Source organism: Mastomys coucha, unplaced genomic scaffold, assembly GCF_008632895.1.
Source record: "Mastomys coucha isolate ucsf_1 unplaced genomic scaffold, UCSF_Mcou_1 pScaffold16, whole genome shotgun sequence".
Classification (NCBI taxonomy): domain Eukaryota; kingdom Metazoa; phylum Chordata; class Mammalia; order Rodentia; family Muridae; genus Mastomys; species Mastomys coucha.
The window spans coordinates 74,536,025-74,554,199 of record NW_022196898.1 but is presented as its reverse complement, the minus strand read 5'-3'; the positions used below and the strand labels follow the sequence as shown (position 1 = coordinate 74,554,199).

The following is an 18,175-nucleotide window of genomic DNA, read 5'->3' as shown; positions in this document are numbered from 1 at the left end:
ACTGTAGTCCTTGGAAGACTTCAGCACAAGCCATGTATGTCGGCATATATCTGTAATCCTAGGAATATGTAGGCTCAGGCAGGAGAATTTCTAGCCTAAGGCCAGACCAGGTTATAGCGACTTTTAGGCTAGCCTGAGCTACATAGTGAAATCCTATTTGGAAAAAAAAATTTTTTTGTTCTGAAACTATGTTATGGTATATTCCAGTTGTTTCTTTCTATGAATTACTCTATAGAGGTTTTAAAGAATAGTTACCAGTAAATATGAATATACACATTTTATTCTATTTTTAAGTGTATAAAACGTTGAGATTTCAATCTTTTCAGTGCCTGGGAGACATTTTTCCTGGACTCTGGATGTCTACACAGATGTCCTCCTTCTGTGTCTTAGCTGTAGCTTTACATCAATGTGTGTATCGTAGTTCTTGACTAACAGGTATTTTTGTTGATTTTTTTTTCTTTTCTAACACTTAGCATTCATGGTAATGGACTTATTTGTTCCTTATGATCAAGCCTACTGAACCACAGACATTATTTAGTCAAATTACCATGCAGGTTACAACCCTTTATACTCTTTGCTAGAGAGACCTGCCCTTCCCTGCCATATTCAACTGTTCTCTTTGGTCTTTCCATGGAATAGAATGGAATCACTCCCTTGCACGTGGCTTCCAAACGGGGAAATACCAATATGGTGAAGCTCCTATTGGATCGAGGTGGTCAGATTGATGCCAAAACTAGGGTGAGTGTCTCTGTACCTTGACTTTCCTACCATTCCTAATCCCTTCATGGGGCCTCCCATGTCCCACTTGGAATACTTCTCAGTAGTGTGTTTTCAGGGAATTGGTCATGGCTTTGAGTTCAATCTCATAAAACATTTAGAGATTTCAACTAGTAAGATGAAATTAATGCTTGCTCATCAATGCCTGTAGAAGCTGACCTCTAGCCCCTTAGTTGGCTAGTTTTTTTTTTTCTTGCTCAGTTTCTGGGAACATAGATCAGAGATGGTACTCACTTGGTGGTTCTCCTTTGGGTAGTCATCAAGAAGGCAAATCAACTGGTACATTCAAGCTGTGGCTTTTGCATAAAGTGCTCTCATGCATATCGGCAGCTTTTGTGCATCTAACTGTTGAGCCCATTAGCCATTTTCTTCAGTAGTTATGCTACGGTCATTGGAGCATGAGGTTTGCTGTAGTGCTGACAGAAGGACAGCAGACACTTGACAAGGTGTACCTTAATCTCAGTAGAAGTAGAGTCCTTCATTCACTTCCGACCTCTGAAGTAAAATGACAACCTAACACCTCAAACGGACATATAATGAATGAACTAGTATGTTAAAAACAGATTCTGAAGGCAAGCCGCCTGATTTCAAATCCTACCTGTGCCATTCATGAACCTAGAGAGTCTTAACAATATTCTGACCTTGAAATGTAGCTAATAGTACTTACTAGTGTCAGAAGGTTGTGTGAAGATTAGCTCTCAATTGTGTTATTTTCCTTAATAAAGTGGAGATGTACTTGAAGGAGTACAATGAGTGTTTTCTTTGCATAAAGCTGGATTAGATGTCCAGCACCGCATAAACTGAGGGTGGTAGCATACACCTATAACACACTTACAATACCAACATTCAGAAGTTATGGGCAGGAAGATTGGAAATTTAATTTTACTCTTGGCTAGCCTGAGCTACATGCTTGTCAAAAAAAGCAAGAAGGAAAACATAGTTAATCAATAACTTAACCATATATATATATATATGTATATGTATATGTATAACTATATATACATATATATAGATATGCATATATACATGTATATACATATACATGTACATATATATATATACATATATATGTACATATCAGCCTGGGCTGCAGAGTGAGTCTGAGGCCAAGCTGAGCTATGTAGAGAGACCCTGTCTCGACCACTAAGAGAAGAAACAATCTCCCCAATACTATTTCAGTATAGAGATAGTATCCTCTGTATATGAGAGGGAAACTGGACCCATGAAATCTAAAAACATGCTCACCTAAAGGAGAACTTCGTAACAACATCAGTTGACATGCCTGTACAGATGGGGGAAGTTTTAAAGGGTCTTTTTATAGAGATGATACATACAGTCAAATTAAAGAGGGACAGTCTTCCCCAGACACAAGCCCCTGATACATTATCCAATTCCAAGAGGTCAGCTCTCAAGGCATGGGCACATGAGTTACTCTAAAGGGATTCAGCCTCAAGTGCACGCGCGTGTGTGAGAGCTATGGGTGGAAATACAGTAGGCATTTGGGAAATTCTCAAAAACGTTTTAAGTCAAAAGGTGTTTAAAAATCACTTTAAAAAGAAAGAAACCACTCCACCAAATAAGCAAGCAGAAGAGAAAACAAAACTCCTCCCAATACAAAACAAATGACAACAACAAAAACCCCACCACCCCTCTCCACAGCAAAACAAACAAACAAAATCAAAAACCCTCCTAAGTTATATGATGAACAAAGTCTTTTGAAGACCACCATAGCTAGAACATGTATTTGTCTCTAGACATTTGTACATTCTGGAACTTCATATTCTCACAGCCCCAGCGATAGGGGTCAAAGCCAACTCATTCATCGATCTGGAAGCTGGCAATTGTTTAGCTTCTACAAGCCATACCTAGACAACAAATTCTGTTTTTGCATTATCTCACAAAAGGTCTCCAGGGGGACAAAAAAGAAAAATCAATCAATCAATCAATCAATCAATCAATCCAACAAACAACCACCCTTCATTTCTCTTAAGACCTTTGTTCCAGGGTAGCAGTGTCATGTACTTTGTTGATGTGTAAAACTCCACACATTAACGTTAAACTATAAATTTTACCGCTAGTTAAAATGAGACTATTAATTTGGGTTTTATTAGGGTCATTATTCTTTTCTGTTTTGAAACTTATTCATTATTTAAATATAGAGCTACCCCATAAGAGGATTCTATTTAAAATATATTTCAATGACAACGATAAAAGTATACAAAAACACTAAAGGATATTGAACAAAACATCAGAAAACTGGGACGTCTCTTCTTATTAGAAGAGGTAATCAGAGGAGAGGTAGTAGGTATAGTTGTCCTGTGTGTATGATGCTCCGTGTACTTTCCTAAATATATTAGAGGAGAATTAATAGTTACAATTTTCCTGTGTGTATGATGCTCTATGTACTTTCCTAAATATATTAGAAATATCTTATTTCACCTTCCCAACAACTTACAAAACATATATTATTTTCTTGAGAAATATGAAGGCCGAAATTTGAGAAACGAGATTGCTAAAAGAACAAAATAGCTTTTGGCACAATTATGTAACATGAGCTGGGACACACAGCATCTTTATAACAATGATCTGATTTCAGCATCCATTACTGGACAAATAGCACAGTCAGAGGGTGAGAACAGGAAAAGATAAGGAAAGAGTAGATTGTACAAAGCAATTCTAAGCTACCAGCTAGAAAGGTGATTCTCCTCTAGTGTTAACTGAGCTGCCTTTGCCAAACCATTCACAGTAGAGAGACGAGTGTGTGTGTCTCTGTGTCTGATTTTACTGAGAAAGAAACTATGCATGAGGAAGGCACCTTGGGGGGGCACTCAACTTTAGTAAGGTAATTAGAATGTATTTATGGGGGCTGGTTAAAGTGCTCCTTTGGTAAAGTGCTTGCCACAGTACCCAAAGACCTGAGTTTGATTGCCAGAACCCATTTGACAGAGTCAGGTATGGTAGAAAATTATAATCCCAGTTCTGGGGAGGTAGGGACAGGTTGAATCCCTGGGGATTCCTGCCAACAGGCCTAGCTTAGTTTATGACCTCTGGGTCGAGCAAGAGACCTAGTCTCAAAACCAAGCTGGATGGCTCCTCATGAAGGACACTGGAGATTCACCTTTAGTCTTCATATAGACATGTATGCATGGCCACACACACACACACACACACACACACACACACACACACACACACACAAGCACACATGAATGCTCACACACAGAACCAAAAAGAGTTTTATGACATTGTGGGTAGGCTCACTGACCAGTGCAGTGTTCTGGGGGCCAAGAACATTGCAGGTGGAACCCAACAGGTGGGAACAGAAGAAGCCTCAGCAATGTTAATAAATATTATTTAGAGGAATGCTCAGCAAAAGCCCTCAGTGAGGACTAGAAGACTCTTTAGCTTCCCTCCATGTCCTCTTGCTTATCCCTTGGGTCAAACCCAAGCAGGAGCCAGAGGGTATGGTAGGTCCTGTAGAGAGGTAACCTGGGACAGTGATTCTGGAGATCAGACTGGAAAGAGTTAGCACAGGCATGCAGAATGTGGCTACCCCCGGGAAGCCACGTTGTTCTTATAAGGAAGCTAGAACTTGGCAAGATGACTTTGGAAACAGAGACATGAAAGACTGGCCGTCCGCATTCTGGACAAATCAAAGCTGAGGCCTTCTCAACTATTCTCTTTTTCAATGTACCTGTTTGGTATCCTTCTTGTATGTTTCTGTCCTTGGACAATCTTGATTGCTTTCCTGAAGTGTCACATCAGCAGGGTGGTTTATTCATGATGGGTTCATTTCTCTTTCACTGTTTCCTGGTATTCTCTAAAGTGATTTTGCCCGATAGTTTTAATTTTCCACCCACTCTTCCTTTCGCCCCTGGATCCCTCCTGTTAAGATAAGAAATACAGAGGGCATCCAGAGGCTTATTAAGAGCTAGAAGTTACCCCTGAAAGTATTTAGCTCAGAAGGTATATAAACAACACATAGTCAAGTTCGCAATATATCAACATCATTTTAATTCCATTTGTTAATATTAGATTTCATCTTTGAAAGAGTTATATAACTCTTTTTTGTTAAAAATTGTAAATCTTAAAAGATTATGAAAACCATCAGGGCACCACAAAACACTTTTGGAAAATTTAACAAAGTAGTTACAGTTTAAAGGAGAATAATGATGGGCAAATTAGAGCAAGAAGAATTTTTAATTAAAAACAACACACAGAAAACCAAAATCAAATGGAATAATAGTGCAATCCCCAGCTGTGGTTCCACATGAGTAGAATGTTAGAATCCCAGTGCCTTTTCATCTCCCAGGGTATGCAGACCCTTGACAGAAAGTCAGCCTCTTCTAATCCACCTGTATTGGAACAAAGGGGGAGGGGCACTCTGTTTGCACTTTCTAATTCTGTTTGTCAGGATATTTTTCTTCTTTTTTCTTCTTTTAAAGATTTATTTATTTATTTTATGTATATAAATACACACTGTAGCTGTACAGATAGTTGTGAGCCTTCATCTGGTTGTTGGGAATTGACTTTTAGGACCTCTGCTCACTCCGATTGGCCCCGCTCGCTCTGGTAGACTCCATTCTCTCAGTCCCTGCTCGCTCTGACCCAAAGATTTATTTATTATTATAAATTCAGATTCACCAGAAAATGGCATCAGATCTCATTACGGGTGGTTGTGAGCCACCATGTAGTTGCTGGGATTTGAATCAGGACCTTTGGAAGAGCAGTCGGTGCTCTTACCCACTGAGCCATCTCATCAGCCCTCATGATCTTTTTCTGTCTTTTCTATTTTATTTCTCTCTGTCTCTCTGTCTCTGTTTCTCTCTGTCTCTGTCTCTGTGTATATGTGTGTGTCTGTCTCTCTGTGTCTCTCTCTGCTTTTCTCTGTCTCTGTTAGATAAGTAAACCACTATTTTGTTGCTTTTATCAGGCAGTTAGGATGAAATTTTAGAGCCTCTCTCGTCAATAGTAATCATCGACACAATGTTGCTTTTACCTTTTCATCTGTTTTTGAAGAAGTGTGAGCTCAGGCTTAACTCCTTCTCTGTCTTCTTAGGATGGGCTGACACCACTTCACTGTGCTGCACGCAGTGGCCATGACCAAGTGGTGGAGCTGCTGCTGGAACGGGGTGCTCCCTTGCTGGCGAGGACCAAGGTGAGTCACCGTGAGTGAGCTGGCATCTGAGGACACTGGAAGGCGCTTTCGGTAGTCTCTTTCCTTAAAACTAAAGCGCCAGTCAATTTCTTCTTCTTCTTTTTACTTATTCAATGTAGTAGGAATAAGAATGATTAGAATCTTCAGGGTAGGAGAGACAAGAGAAGAGCAGGAAGAAACAGAGTTCTGTGAGGTTTAAAAGGCTCGAGGCAGATGAACGGATTAGGTTGGAGTAGAATATGATGCTAATGTGTGTGTGTGTGTGTGTGTGTGTGTGTGTGTGTGTGTGTGTGTGAACAGTGTCCTCCCTCTCTCTACTGAGGCTCTCAGTTTTGAGTCACTCCTGTCTCCCTCCTTGAAGCAACTTTCATTCATTCTTTGAAAGTTTCAGCTCTTAGCAAAATGAGCCTTCTCCTACCTTAGCCACAAGGAATTCTCCATGCGCTGACTAATGCCTCTGGAATCCCCATGCCTAACCTCACATTCTCCAATCCCCCTTTTATGACTCAGCACCCTCTCTCTAAATCCCCAATCCCAGTCAGATTCAGTTTCCATCCACACCTTGGGCCCTTACCTCTGCACAGCCCAAGTTCCCTTTCTGTCACTCCTCTGAATGTCCATATTCACTCTCTATGGCCTCTGCTGACTAAGTCCCTGCCCACATTCCTGCATCCAAGTGTGACAGCTGTGATAGTGCCTTCAGACTTGAGATCACTAAACTTAATCTAAATCATTGCCTGACAAATTGCACTGCAATTCTGTACTGATTGGTCCTGCTCCCTGCTACATAAGCCACTATTTCTTTAAATCGCTTAGCCATCCTTTTTCCCCTTCATTCAACACTGAGAAAAACTGAAGCAAGCAGGAGACGATCCACAAACTCCCATTTTCATGGCTCCCTGGTTCCATGAATCACAGAAGCTTGTGGAGCCCGTGTGCTATCTATTTCCACATCACCTGCTACGGCTTCCCACGCCCCCCTTCCTAGATGCTTCCCTTACAGCCTTCTAGGACCCGATACTTCTTTGGATGCCTTCTGCATCACTAGCATCTGCTTCCTTGTCTCTGTGACTATTTCCTCCTTATGTCACAGTTCTCGGTTAGCAATTCTGGAGGCCACACCCTGACCTTGCTCTGTCTCTCTCCACTCCCTTGCTCTGACGTTTCCTGCGGTTCATCTTTAGGCTGCACCTATGTGGGACTGGCACACACATGCACATTCTGGAATTCTGTCTTCATGGCAGCTCCCCATGAGTGCTTAGATATTTCCTGGGCAGCTCTGATTAAGTGAAAAAGCAAGCTCATGATATTTTGCCCACTCCTAAACATAACGTCTTTGAATCTTGTATCTCCTTCATCCATGGGCATCTCATTCTTTCAGTTTCTCATACAGAATACCCTCATATCAGGCTGGGTTCTTTTTTCTCTCATTCTGCATTCTGTCACTTCTTAGTTCCATATGTATCTTTAAACCCAAAGCCTCGTAGCCACCACATATCTCCCTTTGAATCATTGACGGAAGCTCCCCGCTGCCTTCTGTTGCTTCTGCAACCCAGCTGTTCTGAGCACATTACATACACCCAAATGCAATCCTGTTACCCCAGCCCTTTAACAATCCCTGATCTCTCTCATGAAGTCTCTTATTCCTTTGAACACCTCTCCTTATTCACCCTCCTAATCCCCTACCTTAAGGCACATTCATCTCCTTACTGTCTTTCGTGTGTGGCTCCAACACGGAGTGATTACCTTTGTTTATCTTCTGTCTGATATACTCTTTTTATCAAATCATCATGCATAGTAGTTTGGGATGACATTTGTTGTCTCTTACAGATGGTATAATAAACCTCCATGCCATTCTGGCTTGCATGATCTCCATTGAGAAATCAGGTATTATTCTAATGAGCCTGCCTCTATGTGACGTAGTCTTTTTCTCACAAAACTTTTAATATTCCTTCTTTGTTCTGAACATTTGGTGCCTTGGTTGCTATGTATCACGGGAGGTTTCTTTTCTTGTGATTATATTTCTACTTTTGTGTCTTGAAATGTTTTCAGTATTTTATTTAAATGTTTGTGTTTTCATGGTCTTCATTAATGCATTCATATTCTAAGATCTCTGAATATATTCATAATTGTTATTTTGAAGTCCTTGTCTTGTGTTTCACCTAAATTATATTTCTTGGGGGCTATTGCTATATAGGGATCTGGAGGATGTATATTGTCTTGGCTGGACAAGTTTGGTTTTGAATTGGGACCTAGGCATCTGGTATAATGATGTTTGAAGGATTTCACGCTGTAGATATATGGTCTTGTATTTGCTGGCTGGATGTTCTGTTCAGTGATTTCTGTTGCAAACTCTGGATCCTTGGCAGATGTGGTGGCTGTGGGGTCCCTGGTAAAGACTGTTTGGGCTAGTCTGTCAGTGACAGACAAACGAGTGGAGACGGGTAGAAGGAAAGGCAGAGAGAGGCAGCAGGAAAATTTTAGGAGATGTGGGTCTGCACCAAGAAGCAGCGTCTCCTGGGATTCTAGGTAGGGTAGGAGGCAGGCTGCTGCATACTAAGAATAATGCTGAAGAAACCTGACATAGGGGACAGGAAGAATATGGAGGATGTGGTGATCAGTTTGACATATAACCTTCAAGTAGATTAAACAACATCAGCAAATGATGAGGCTTTCTGATGAGCACTCTACACATTGTCCAAGCCTTGTCATTTGCCACGTTTGTTCTATCTGAACTTTGACATTATCTTCCCCTCCAATATGAACTACCTGCTCTTCCTTTCACATACCATTTAATAGATTTCTAAGTATCAAAGTAATGATTCCTGATGCAGTTCATTTTTGAAACAAATACTATTTTTAATTCCCTTGAAATCATTCACCCACAGACAACCAGAATTAAAATGTTCATATATTGGTTTTGGCTATTTTTCACTCTTGAAGTCTTTCTTATTGGTAATAGTGGCCTGTTGTCCCTTTCTGTCATATTACATATGCATGGTTCCCACTTCTTTGTGCTGATATCATGGTTACCAAAATAGTTATTTGATGATACCTGTGTGGTTATTAAACACAAACAATAGTATAGTCTGTTGAATGAACAATGCCCTTCTAATTTTTCCGAATTACGTAATGTTTCCTTGATGTTTATTTACCCAGCTTTTTAGAATAAGGGGGGCAAATGGCTCAGCAGAGTAAAATGTCCTTGTCAAGCAAGCCACACAGAACCCAGGTAAAGGTGAAAGGGGAAAACCAACTCCACAAAATAAGGACTTATTTTTACTTAGACTGATCAGGAAGAATGGCTTACCCTGGTTTCTTAAAGTTTTACTATTGACTGCCTTTATAACCAAGGCCAAAGCTGTTTGAGGCAGTATTAATAATCACAAATCTAGACTATCCTCAGATTTGAGAGCCACGAGGTCTTTGACATAAGGTTTACCTTGGCTTCATGTCCGTCTCGCATGGACCTGTGTTTTCCTTCCTACTTTAAATTTAAAGTAAGTCTCGGACTATTATTGTATCTCAGAATTTTCCTGAAGCCTAAACCTAAGATGTGGTAAAAATTTTCCTGCTAATTTGATGGATGCACATACTTTTTTCTCCTTTACCAACCTTCTCCTCTGTTTATATGTAAAGAAATGCAGGCTGAAAGACAACTGAATGTATGCTGCTATATATAGTATTAGATATAAATGATCTATGCATGAGCAGTCACTCTATCTAATACTGTTCTTAGAATTTGTAAAATCAAGCTGAATATTATGAAAAGCATGTAATATCTTTTGCTAAAGAATATTATGATCACGAAATTAAACACATGGTTTCCTTCCACCTTTAATCTAAGATAATTCTGATATTCAGAAAGGGTTATTTCTCCTACCTCCAGCTGTGTTACAGATCAATATTGACTTTGTCAGGTCTCCCAACATGAGAGTCATAAAAACAAAACACGAACTTGCTTATTCTTTGTTTCAATGTGCAGAATGGGCTGTCTCCACTCCACATGGCTGCCCAGGGGGACCACGTGGAATGTGTGAAGCACCTGCTACAGCACAAGGCGCCTGTCGATGATGTCACCCTGGATTACCTGACGGCCCTTCATGTTGCTGCACACTGTGGGCACTACCGTGTAACCAAACTCCTGCTGGACAAGAGAGCCAACCCGAATGCGAGAGCCCTGGTAAACCTGGCCCAATCCACATTCACCAAACATAGCAAAAACCACATTGCTTGGCCAACAGCACCTACACCAATGCAAGAGAACAGATTCACAGTCAGTAACTGACTCGCTTTCACCTCCTTTCAACCACTAGCCTACTTTGTGACTCATAGCTTCCAAGGTGGTGGTGAGCATGGGCAGATTTAGGGGAACACCAGGTTATTATTTCTCAAACCAGTGAGCTGAAAACAGTATGAAACTCTGGGATCATGAGTGGTTTAAAGAAGCTAAATGATAAAAATTAAGAAATAGCTGGGTGTGGTGGCACATGCCTTTCATCCAGTACTCAGGAGGCAGAGGCAGGTGGATCTCTGAGTTCAAGGCTAACCCGGTCTATAGAGTAAATGCAGGGATAGCCAACAGTAGACTGAAAAAACAAACCCTGTCATGGGGGAAAGCAAGCAAGCAAACAAACAAAAACAAATAAACAAACAAAACCCTCAAAGCAGCAAAGTTAGTTCTAGTTACTTCTGAATGTTAGGTAGCATTAGGATACAGGTATGAAAAATTTGATATTTATTATTTATCTTTTAAGGAAAAAGATTGTAGAATGGTGAATGTACTAGACTCTGTGAGAAGGTCCATGATATAAGTTGGCAGCGAGTTCACTTGGACATTTTCTGTGTGGACTGATGACCCAGCCGTGTTGTGGGTGGTACTCGGTGTATTACTGCTTCACAAAGCATTTTAAAGTATTCCAGGACCTGCTCAAAAGAAACAGTCAGAGGCCATCCCCAGAGCAGCTTTATGTCTCCACAGAATTGAAATAATATGGAATTAATATGGAATTAAGTCTTTCTTGCTTCACTTATAGCCTAACTAATTATTACACTAGGCAGGTACTAATTTATGCCAGTTGTTTTCTAATCTCACTCTAAGAGCATATCGTTTTGTTTTCCTGTATGTTTACATGGCTTATGTCAATTAAAATTCCCCTCAAACAGTTGTGAGAGTCTCTTGTTAAAATGATTAAGTATTGGGCCAGGTGGGTTGGTGAATATGGAGGACGTTTGCCTAGCAAGTACAAAACCCTAAGTCTGACCTCAAGCACCACATAGACCATGATGACACATGTCTATAGCCTTACTATTATGGAAATAGAAGCAGGCGATCAGAAGTTCAAAATCATTTTTGGCTACATAGAAAATTTGAGGCCAGACTTGGATAAAAGAAATCACCCAGACTCAAAAGTCTATCAAACATTTGATCTATAAACAACCTAATAAATCAATTAAAATATCAATTGAACATATTGATTTATTTGAAAATTTTCAGTGACATCCACTTATTACTAATTACTTAGAAAGTGACTGTACCTCCAGGGCTGTGTTCAAATATGTGAAGACATTGATTTTCTCATAAGTTGAAAATACTCTTTATGTGATGAATACTTTTTATTATGTAATTAATATTTTTAAGTGGTGAATAAGCTTATAAATCATCACAGGTGATTAGTTGTACACATTTTAATTCCACATGTACATGTGGCTCCTTATCTCTGGCTTATGGTTTAAACACGACACATGACTCAATAAAATTATGCTGATTACTCCACTGTTAAGAATACAAAGTCACCAGCTTGAGTGAGACCATATGTTTTCCTGAGAACTGCTAACATATAAAAATATCAAATGATACTCCATCCCCATTGGGATATTTAAAACTGTTAATTGGCATGATAGGTATCATTCTGTAAAATATCATTGTGCAAATAAAAAGACAAGAGATGTAATACATAACAGCTTAGCAAGGGTTAGGTAAATTTTTATGTGATTTCTCCAGTTCCTGAATAATAACTTAGTTTACAATGCTGTAAGAGCCTTTCAGAAGCCCGGCTTAACTTTAGCTCTCAGAGGCGTCATCTGGTAGCCATCCCAGAAATTCACCCTCTCTTTCTTGAGAATATTCAGGAATATAATCACTTCCCCTTAAAATAAAATATATCTGGGAACTTAATCGTTTCTTTATAAAAATCGAATGTGTCTAATCGGTATGCATGTTATAATATAAATTTTAACTTCTCATGTAAACATTGTCAGCCTAACGATGCCTGCTGATTTAAAACTCTCCCTAAGAAGGTAAGACCAAAGCTGAAACACTTTTTATGAAGCCGTCATATTGCTAGCTTAGATGAACAATTCTTATGCTCTGAGAAACTGGCTCCTCATCATCAAAATTCCTCATTCAAATGTTTTCTCCCTCACCTGACCAGTCAGGGCAGTCCACAACACCTTAGTCCATCTAAAACATAATTACTCTCTATTTTTCCTTCTCTGAAAAGTAGACTCACACACTTTTCTCTGATTTTCTTTCCTTTGTATGCACTCAGAATGACAGAAACAAATTTCAATACTCATACAAACACACCGCCCCTTCTCTTCCCAAAGTCCCCTGCCTCTATAGGGTTTGAAGAGACGGTGACGTTATGTGACATTATGTAACATTATCGCCTGCGATGTGCCAGCATGGAGTTGCGTGAGAATTGTTTCTGCATGTTTTCAACTAACTCGATTGTCTTTTGCACAGAATGGTTTTACTCCACTGCACATTGCCTGCAAGAAAAACCGCATCAAAGTCATGGAACTGCTGGTGAAATATGGGGCTTCAATCCAAGCTATAACAGAGGTAGAAAAGTGTTTCAGCTTCTCACCAAACATTTCCTCTCTTATGCCTTCCTCTTCCTCTCACCCATCTTCTGTCCTCTTCACTCGTTTTATTTATCTGAAGAAGCCCCAAAGCCCACGGTGCAGAGGAGTAAAGCTACTGTCGCTTTGTTTCGCAGTCTGGCCTCACACCAATACATGTGGCTGCCTTCATGGGCCACTTGAACATTGTCCTCCTTCTGCTGCAGAACGGAGCCTCTCCAGATGTCACTAACATTGTGAGTATGGCTTGGGTCAGAATAACCAAAGGGAGAGAGAGCGAGAGGATCAGTGTGTGTGTGTGTGTGTGTGTGTGTGTGTGTGTGGGCTTGTGTGTGTCATCAGAGCTCAGAAGCAGCAGCCTCTGAGATATTTTGTAAAATAACATTTGGAGCTTTACTGAATGCAGAGAGGCCATGTGTTAGGAAACAAAATGGAAGCTGAGAAATGATACAGTTTAGGCTTGCTGGTGTGGATGGATTGAATATTCCTCTAATGCATTTAGTAAAACAAAATATGATTTCTAAAGCTCCTCTAACTGTGATCATAAACATCTGCCATTCAGATTGGAGGCAGGTAGTTTGTGAGTCTGAGCCAGCTTTGATAGCATCCCTCAAACACACACACACACACACACACACACACACACACACACACACACACCTTTGAATGTGAATAAATGATGGGTTGCAAAACAGTCATTAAAGCTCACCCTAGTTTGCTTGAATGCATTGTATTCCAGGTAATTTTAATTAAATAAAGCTCCATAGTCAACCTTACAAAGACTAGCCAGATAGAGGTCAGCGATGAAGATAAAGGATTTCAAAGCATCTACTTGCATTTGCTGTCTCCTGCTGAGTTTTAACTTTGACCTCATTCCCATGTGCACTGGAGATTTCTCACCCCTGAAATAGTTATCAACAATATTCTGAGAGGAATGCTGCTTTCAGCACATTTCTTTCTGTCAATAAGTACTGGGCGTTCCAGAATTCTCTCTGGTCTAATTTAGGGCTTTTCACTTGATCTATGTATTTCCCTCACTGTCTTGAACCTCCCTTTAAAATCTCTCTGTTCATTGTCTTATGGCAAATCATCTGGAACCAATTTTCCACAAGGAAGAAGAGAACCCATCGTCCATGTTCATTCAGATAATAGACAAGCCCAGGGCCACAGGGGGTTGAATTTCTTAAAAGCATATACAGCAGAATTAACCCTCGCCACGTGAGTGTTAGCAGTCCTTATTAAAGTGATTGTCCTCGTCGCTGCTGGCTGCAGCAAGTGCTAATTTGGGGGTGGCTTTCCCCACTTAAGTTATGACACAGAATGCCCCGGTTCTCTTTTACCTGCTCTTTCTCCCAGTTTTCTTTTCTCTGTATTTTATATAGTTCTTGAAGGCTCTGGTGTTCAGAGTCCGTTGGAGAAACCAGTTTATTTGATATATCCTTTGTATTCCTCAAAAGTGAGAGCATAAAACGATTAAAGAATTCCAGTTCTGTATTCATGTTTCCTTAGTCATCGCATATTGGCCCCAATGAAATGTTATGTGGCAATTCTTAATCACCAAATACTGGAGTCATTTCCTAATGTGCCAACTTGAATTGAACTTTTTTTTTTTGAATGGTCAAAGAACTCTCAGTGCTGGAGATATGGTTCAGTTGTTAAGGTGCTCAGCTTGTAAGTTCGAAGACCTGAGTTCCATCCCTGTCACTCAATATTAAAAGTCCTGTGTGTTTCTGCAATCCCAGTGCTAGCCTTGGAGACCAATAAGAGGACCTCCCACCCCATGGCTCATGACCAGCTAGTCTAGCCAAATGGGTGAGCTCCAGGTTCAGTGAGAGACCCTGCCTCAAAAAAAAAAAAAAAAAAAACAATAAAGTGGAGAGCAATTGAAGAAGTCATTGGAAATCTGAATTCCTGGCTTACATACATAACACGCACACACACACACACACACACACACACACAGAAGAGAGATATTCATCTTTTCTGCTTTTTATTATTTTACTCAATATCAAATTCTCCCCTCTAGATATTACAATATTAAATATTGTCATTTCCTACAATTTTTAATTTTTTATTTCATTTTTCAGAAATTGAACCTATCTTGCACACAGATCAATAACTTTCAGGAAAAGTGCTACTGCAAAATGACTCACCTCCTTTTGCCATTTGTTTTTACTCTTTTTCTTCCTATGTCTTCCCATGTTTCTTAGTTGCATTCCAATAGCTATGGAGTCACAGAAGCAATGGGATGCTATGTTAAAATATACCATCGTATGACCACTTTAACATCTGTAATTGTATTAAATAGGGAACTTGGATAACATTTCTTTCTTTATTGCCTTTTCAAGACAGGGTCTCTCTGTGTAGCCCTGGCTGTCCTGGAACTCGCTCTGTAGACCAGGCTGGCCTCGAACTCAGAGATCCTTCTTCCTCTGTCTCCTGAGTGCTGGGATTATAGGCGTGCTCCACCGCACTGGGGTGAAATTTATTTTAGAAGAGATTTTGAAAACCGCTTATTTAAAAAAAAATAAAAATCCACAAACAGCTATGTAAGTGACCAATCCAAATAGTTTCTTGGTTACTTAACAGTTGTATCATCTCCTTGGGGCATGGAGACAATTAGACTGCACACGCATTTCTAGTATTCCCATTCTTTCGGGCTTTGAAAGAATCTTAGATTTAAATGGCGGTGGCTGGTTAACTTTTAGTTCTTAGATGACAGTCACCACAGGTTTCTTCATTGGTTTGGTCTGTTTGTCCTTATATTGTTTACCTTCCACCCCCTCCAAACAAATACCCGGGAAACACCTGTCGACCCTTTCAGCAGGATCCCTGGTTGATTTTTGTGTGTTCATCTTATTTTTTTAAAGGCTAGATCCTTTAGATAGGAGATAACATAAAGCTACTGGTTAAGATATAAGACTCCCTATTCCGTTTCAATTCCAGATAACACTGAATTCCTTTGAGTATAATAAGTAGATGCCATGCAGCTGTTGAAACATGATAAAATAATTACTTGATTTTCTGGAATTAAAATTAAAATGGACATGCCAAATCTGGCAATCCTACATTTAGAGGAATATGCCTTTCTCTAGCAGTGTGATGCTTGTGAACTTGTGTGTTCTCAAGATATTGGGACATGGCTACTGGATCCAGAACTCTGTGAGTTGGTGACAAAGCTGTGTGGACACGGACTGCCTGCTTGCTGTGACAATGTCAGTCATGTCCTGACCCCAGTGCACCCACCCCTTGGCACCTCTGTGTGTGGCTGATGTCGTGTTGCATTCCGAATGCAATTTTGTCTCTTGTGCTTTGACGCTTTTCAACTAGATGCAGCCAAAGTGGGAGGTCAATGTAGCTGTCTGCGGAGCCAGCTTTAAAGCTGTGAGAGAGGGGCATGGCTCTTGGTACTCGCTTTGGACATGAACACATCCACTCTCTTGCCGGTTTTGTTTTGTCTGAAAATTCACACCAGGCGGAAGATGCACCAAGAACTCCAGACATTTGCAGATACACTTTTTTTCCTGACAACTTCCATTCCCAGAAAACTTATATGTAAACTTTAACTGGCGACTTGCATTATATAACACACCCTGAAGTATTCATTGTTGTTCTTCAAGAGCAGAACAACAAGCATTCAAGAGCTCTTGAGAGTATGATGCAGGGCATTAAGAATTTCTATCTCCTTGTAACCAATTAGCAGATTGATGGTTAAGTTCCCACTTTATATTAATTTTTTTTTTTTTTTTTTTACTAATCTCTAAAGTTAAGTAGTTTAAAATGAGGAGATCAGGCTATGCCTAACAACCAGGAAATGGAAGGTTCTGAGTGAGGCAATATTTGCTGACTTTCTTTCCTTATACTTCTCTATAAACAAGGTGAAATATAAATAGTAAAAAGTAAGCACAGTTTACGGTAAATGCCCATTATCCCAAAAGTAGTAAATGAGGCTTAAACACGATAATCCTTATAAAGTAGGGTGACCAGGTGTGCTCTTTGAATATGAAGGTCAGCATTTTACATGAAGTATATATATATCATCACCTTCAAATGGGTAGAAGGCAGAGGATAACTTAAAATAGGTATAAAATAAAGGTTTTTAAAATATTTAAATACTAGTATTTGAAATAGTTTTATATTTTGAAGACTTATTAATAAAATGTGGTTTAAACATAAACATGTAAATTCAACATGACATAGACATTCCTTGGGAGCATATTTGACTTAATTTCTGGAAAGAACTATTCTTGTCTTGATTTCTGTAAAACTAGTGAAATAGCTAACCTTATCAGACCTAGAAATGCAATTGAGTTTTTCTCTTTCCGTAATCATAAGACACCAGTCTCATTTATTTAGGCACATGTGAATAACAGCAGGACAAAGGATAAATTCATTCCCAAAGAGGAAAACTCTCACCATGCATCTGGAGAGTACAAACAAGCTTGACTCATGTTATTTTATAAGACATCACATTTCATGTACATTTGGTTTACAACGTCAAAATTTGCCATCAGAAAACAAGGCCAATAGATTACACGTGAGCTGTTAGCCCAGAAGACAGCATTCACATCAATATCTAGGTTAATGCTTTCTAATCATATCATTTGACACACTTTCCTTGTAACTGCCAAAGCGATGGATGTAATCATCATGGTGAGAAAAGCGAGCCATGAGCAGCAACCCCTCCCCACCTCCACTCATTTCACTAAAACCCAAAGCTTTTTAGATTTCAGAGTATTTCATGCAAAGAATCAAGATATTATCCACAGGAGTTTTTCAGAAACACGCCATGCTATCGTAGGCAAGTTTAAAGTCACTTTAGTTCACATGAAATGTGTTCCTCTGCTTCTTCGTTACTGTGACCTTACCTTCTAGAGGAGCTGTGCTGAGTCAGCTTGCTTCATTATAATATTGTGCTCTAACTATGAGATTATTTCAATGACCAAATCCCTGCCCGCTTCCATGAGAACAGGTTTCCCCTCTAAGAATAATCTCTTGTCTCTAACCCCATCTCCATCATCTCCTGAGGAGTATGTTAGACCTGGGGACTGCATAGACACCTGAGGACTAATGTGAAGCCCATGTAGCAAGTGAATATGTAAACAGCGACATCCCTCACCTCTCGGGAGCCTTCCACGTCACCATCTGTGATCAAATATAATCATTAAAATAAGCAGGGAAAATTTTCTTCCTGGGAATATTAGATTTCTCATATGAGTAGTCATAGTTTGATTTCACAACAAAAAAGACAAACCAGTCAAAAGATTGTATTCAGCAGTACGGTTTGAAATTTGAAAAGAAATTATTTATGTATGGTCTAAGTGATGTGATAATTTCTTTTTGTAATGTGTTGATCTTTGACATCTGGAGTTT

The 18,175-nt window shown here is 39.7% G+C and overlaps 1 protein-coding gene across 48 annotated transcripts in view; it reads left to right on the top strand.

The window, feature by feature from the left end:
* The window catches only part of Ank2 (ankyrin 2), a 576,750-nt gene that overhangs the window by 453,980 nt on the left and 104,595 nt on the right, over positions 1 to 18,175 (top strand). For all 48 annotated transcript variants that reach the window (XM_031375399.1, XM_031375406.1, XM_031375436.1 and 45 more), the window contains 5 exons: positions 640 to 738; positions 5,837 to 5,935; positions 9,921 to 10,118; positions 12,684 to 12,782; positions 12,940 to 13,038. In XM_031375399.1, the coding sequence (XP_031231259.1) occupies positions 640 to 738; positions 5,837 to 5,935; positions 9,921 to 10,118; positions 12,684 to 12,782; positions 12,940 to 13,038 (594 nt within the window). The remainder of the gene's footprint in view (positions 1 to 639; positions 739 to 5,836; positions 5,936 to 9,920; positions 10,119 to 12,683; positions 12,783 to 12,939; positions 13,039 to 18,175) is intronic.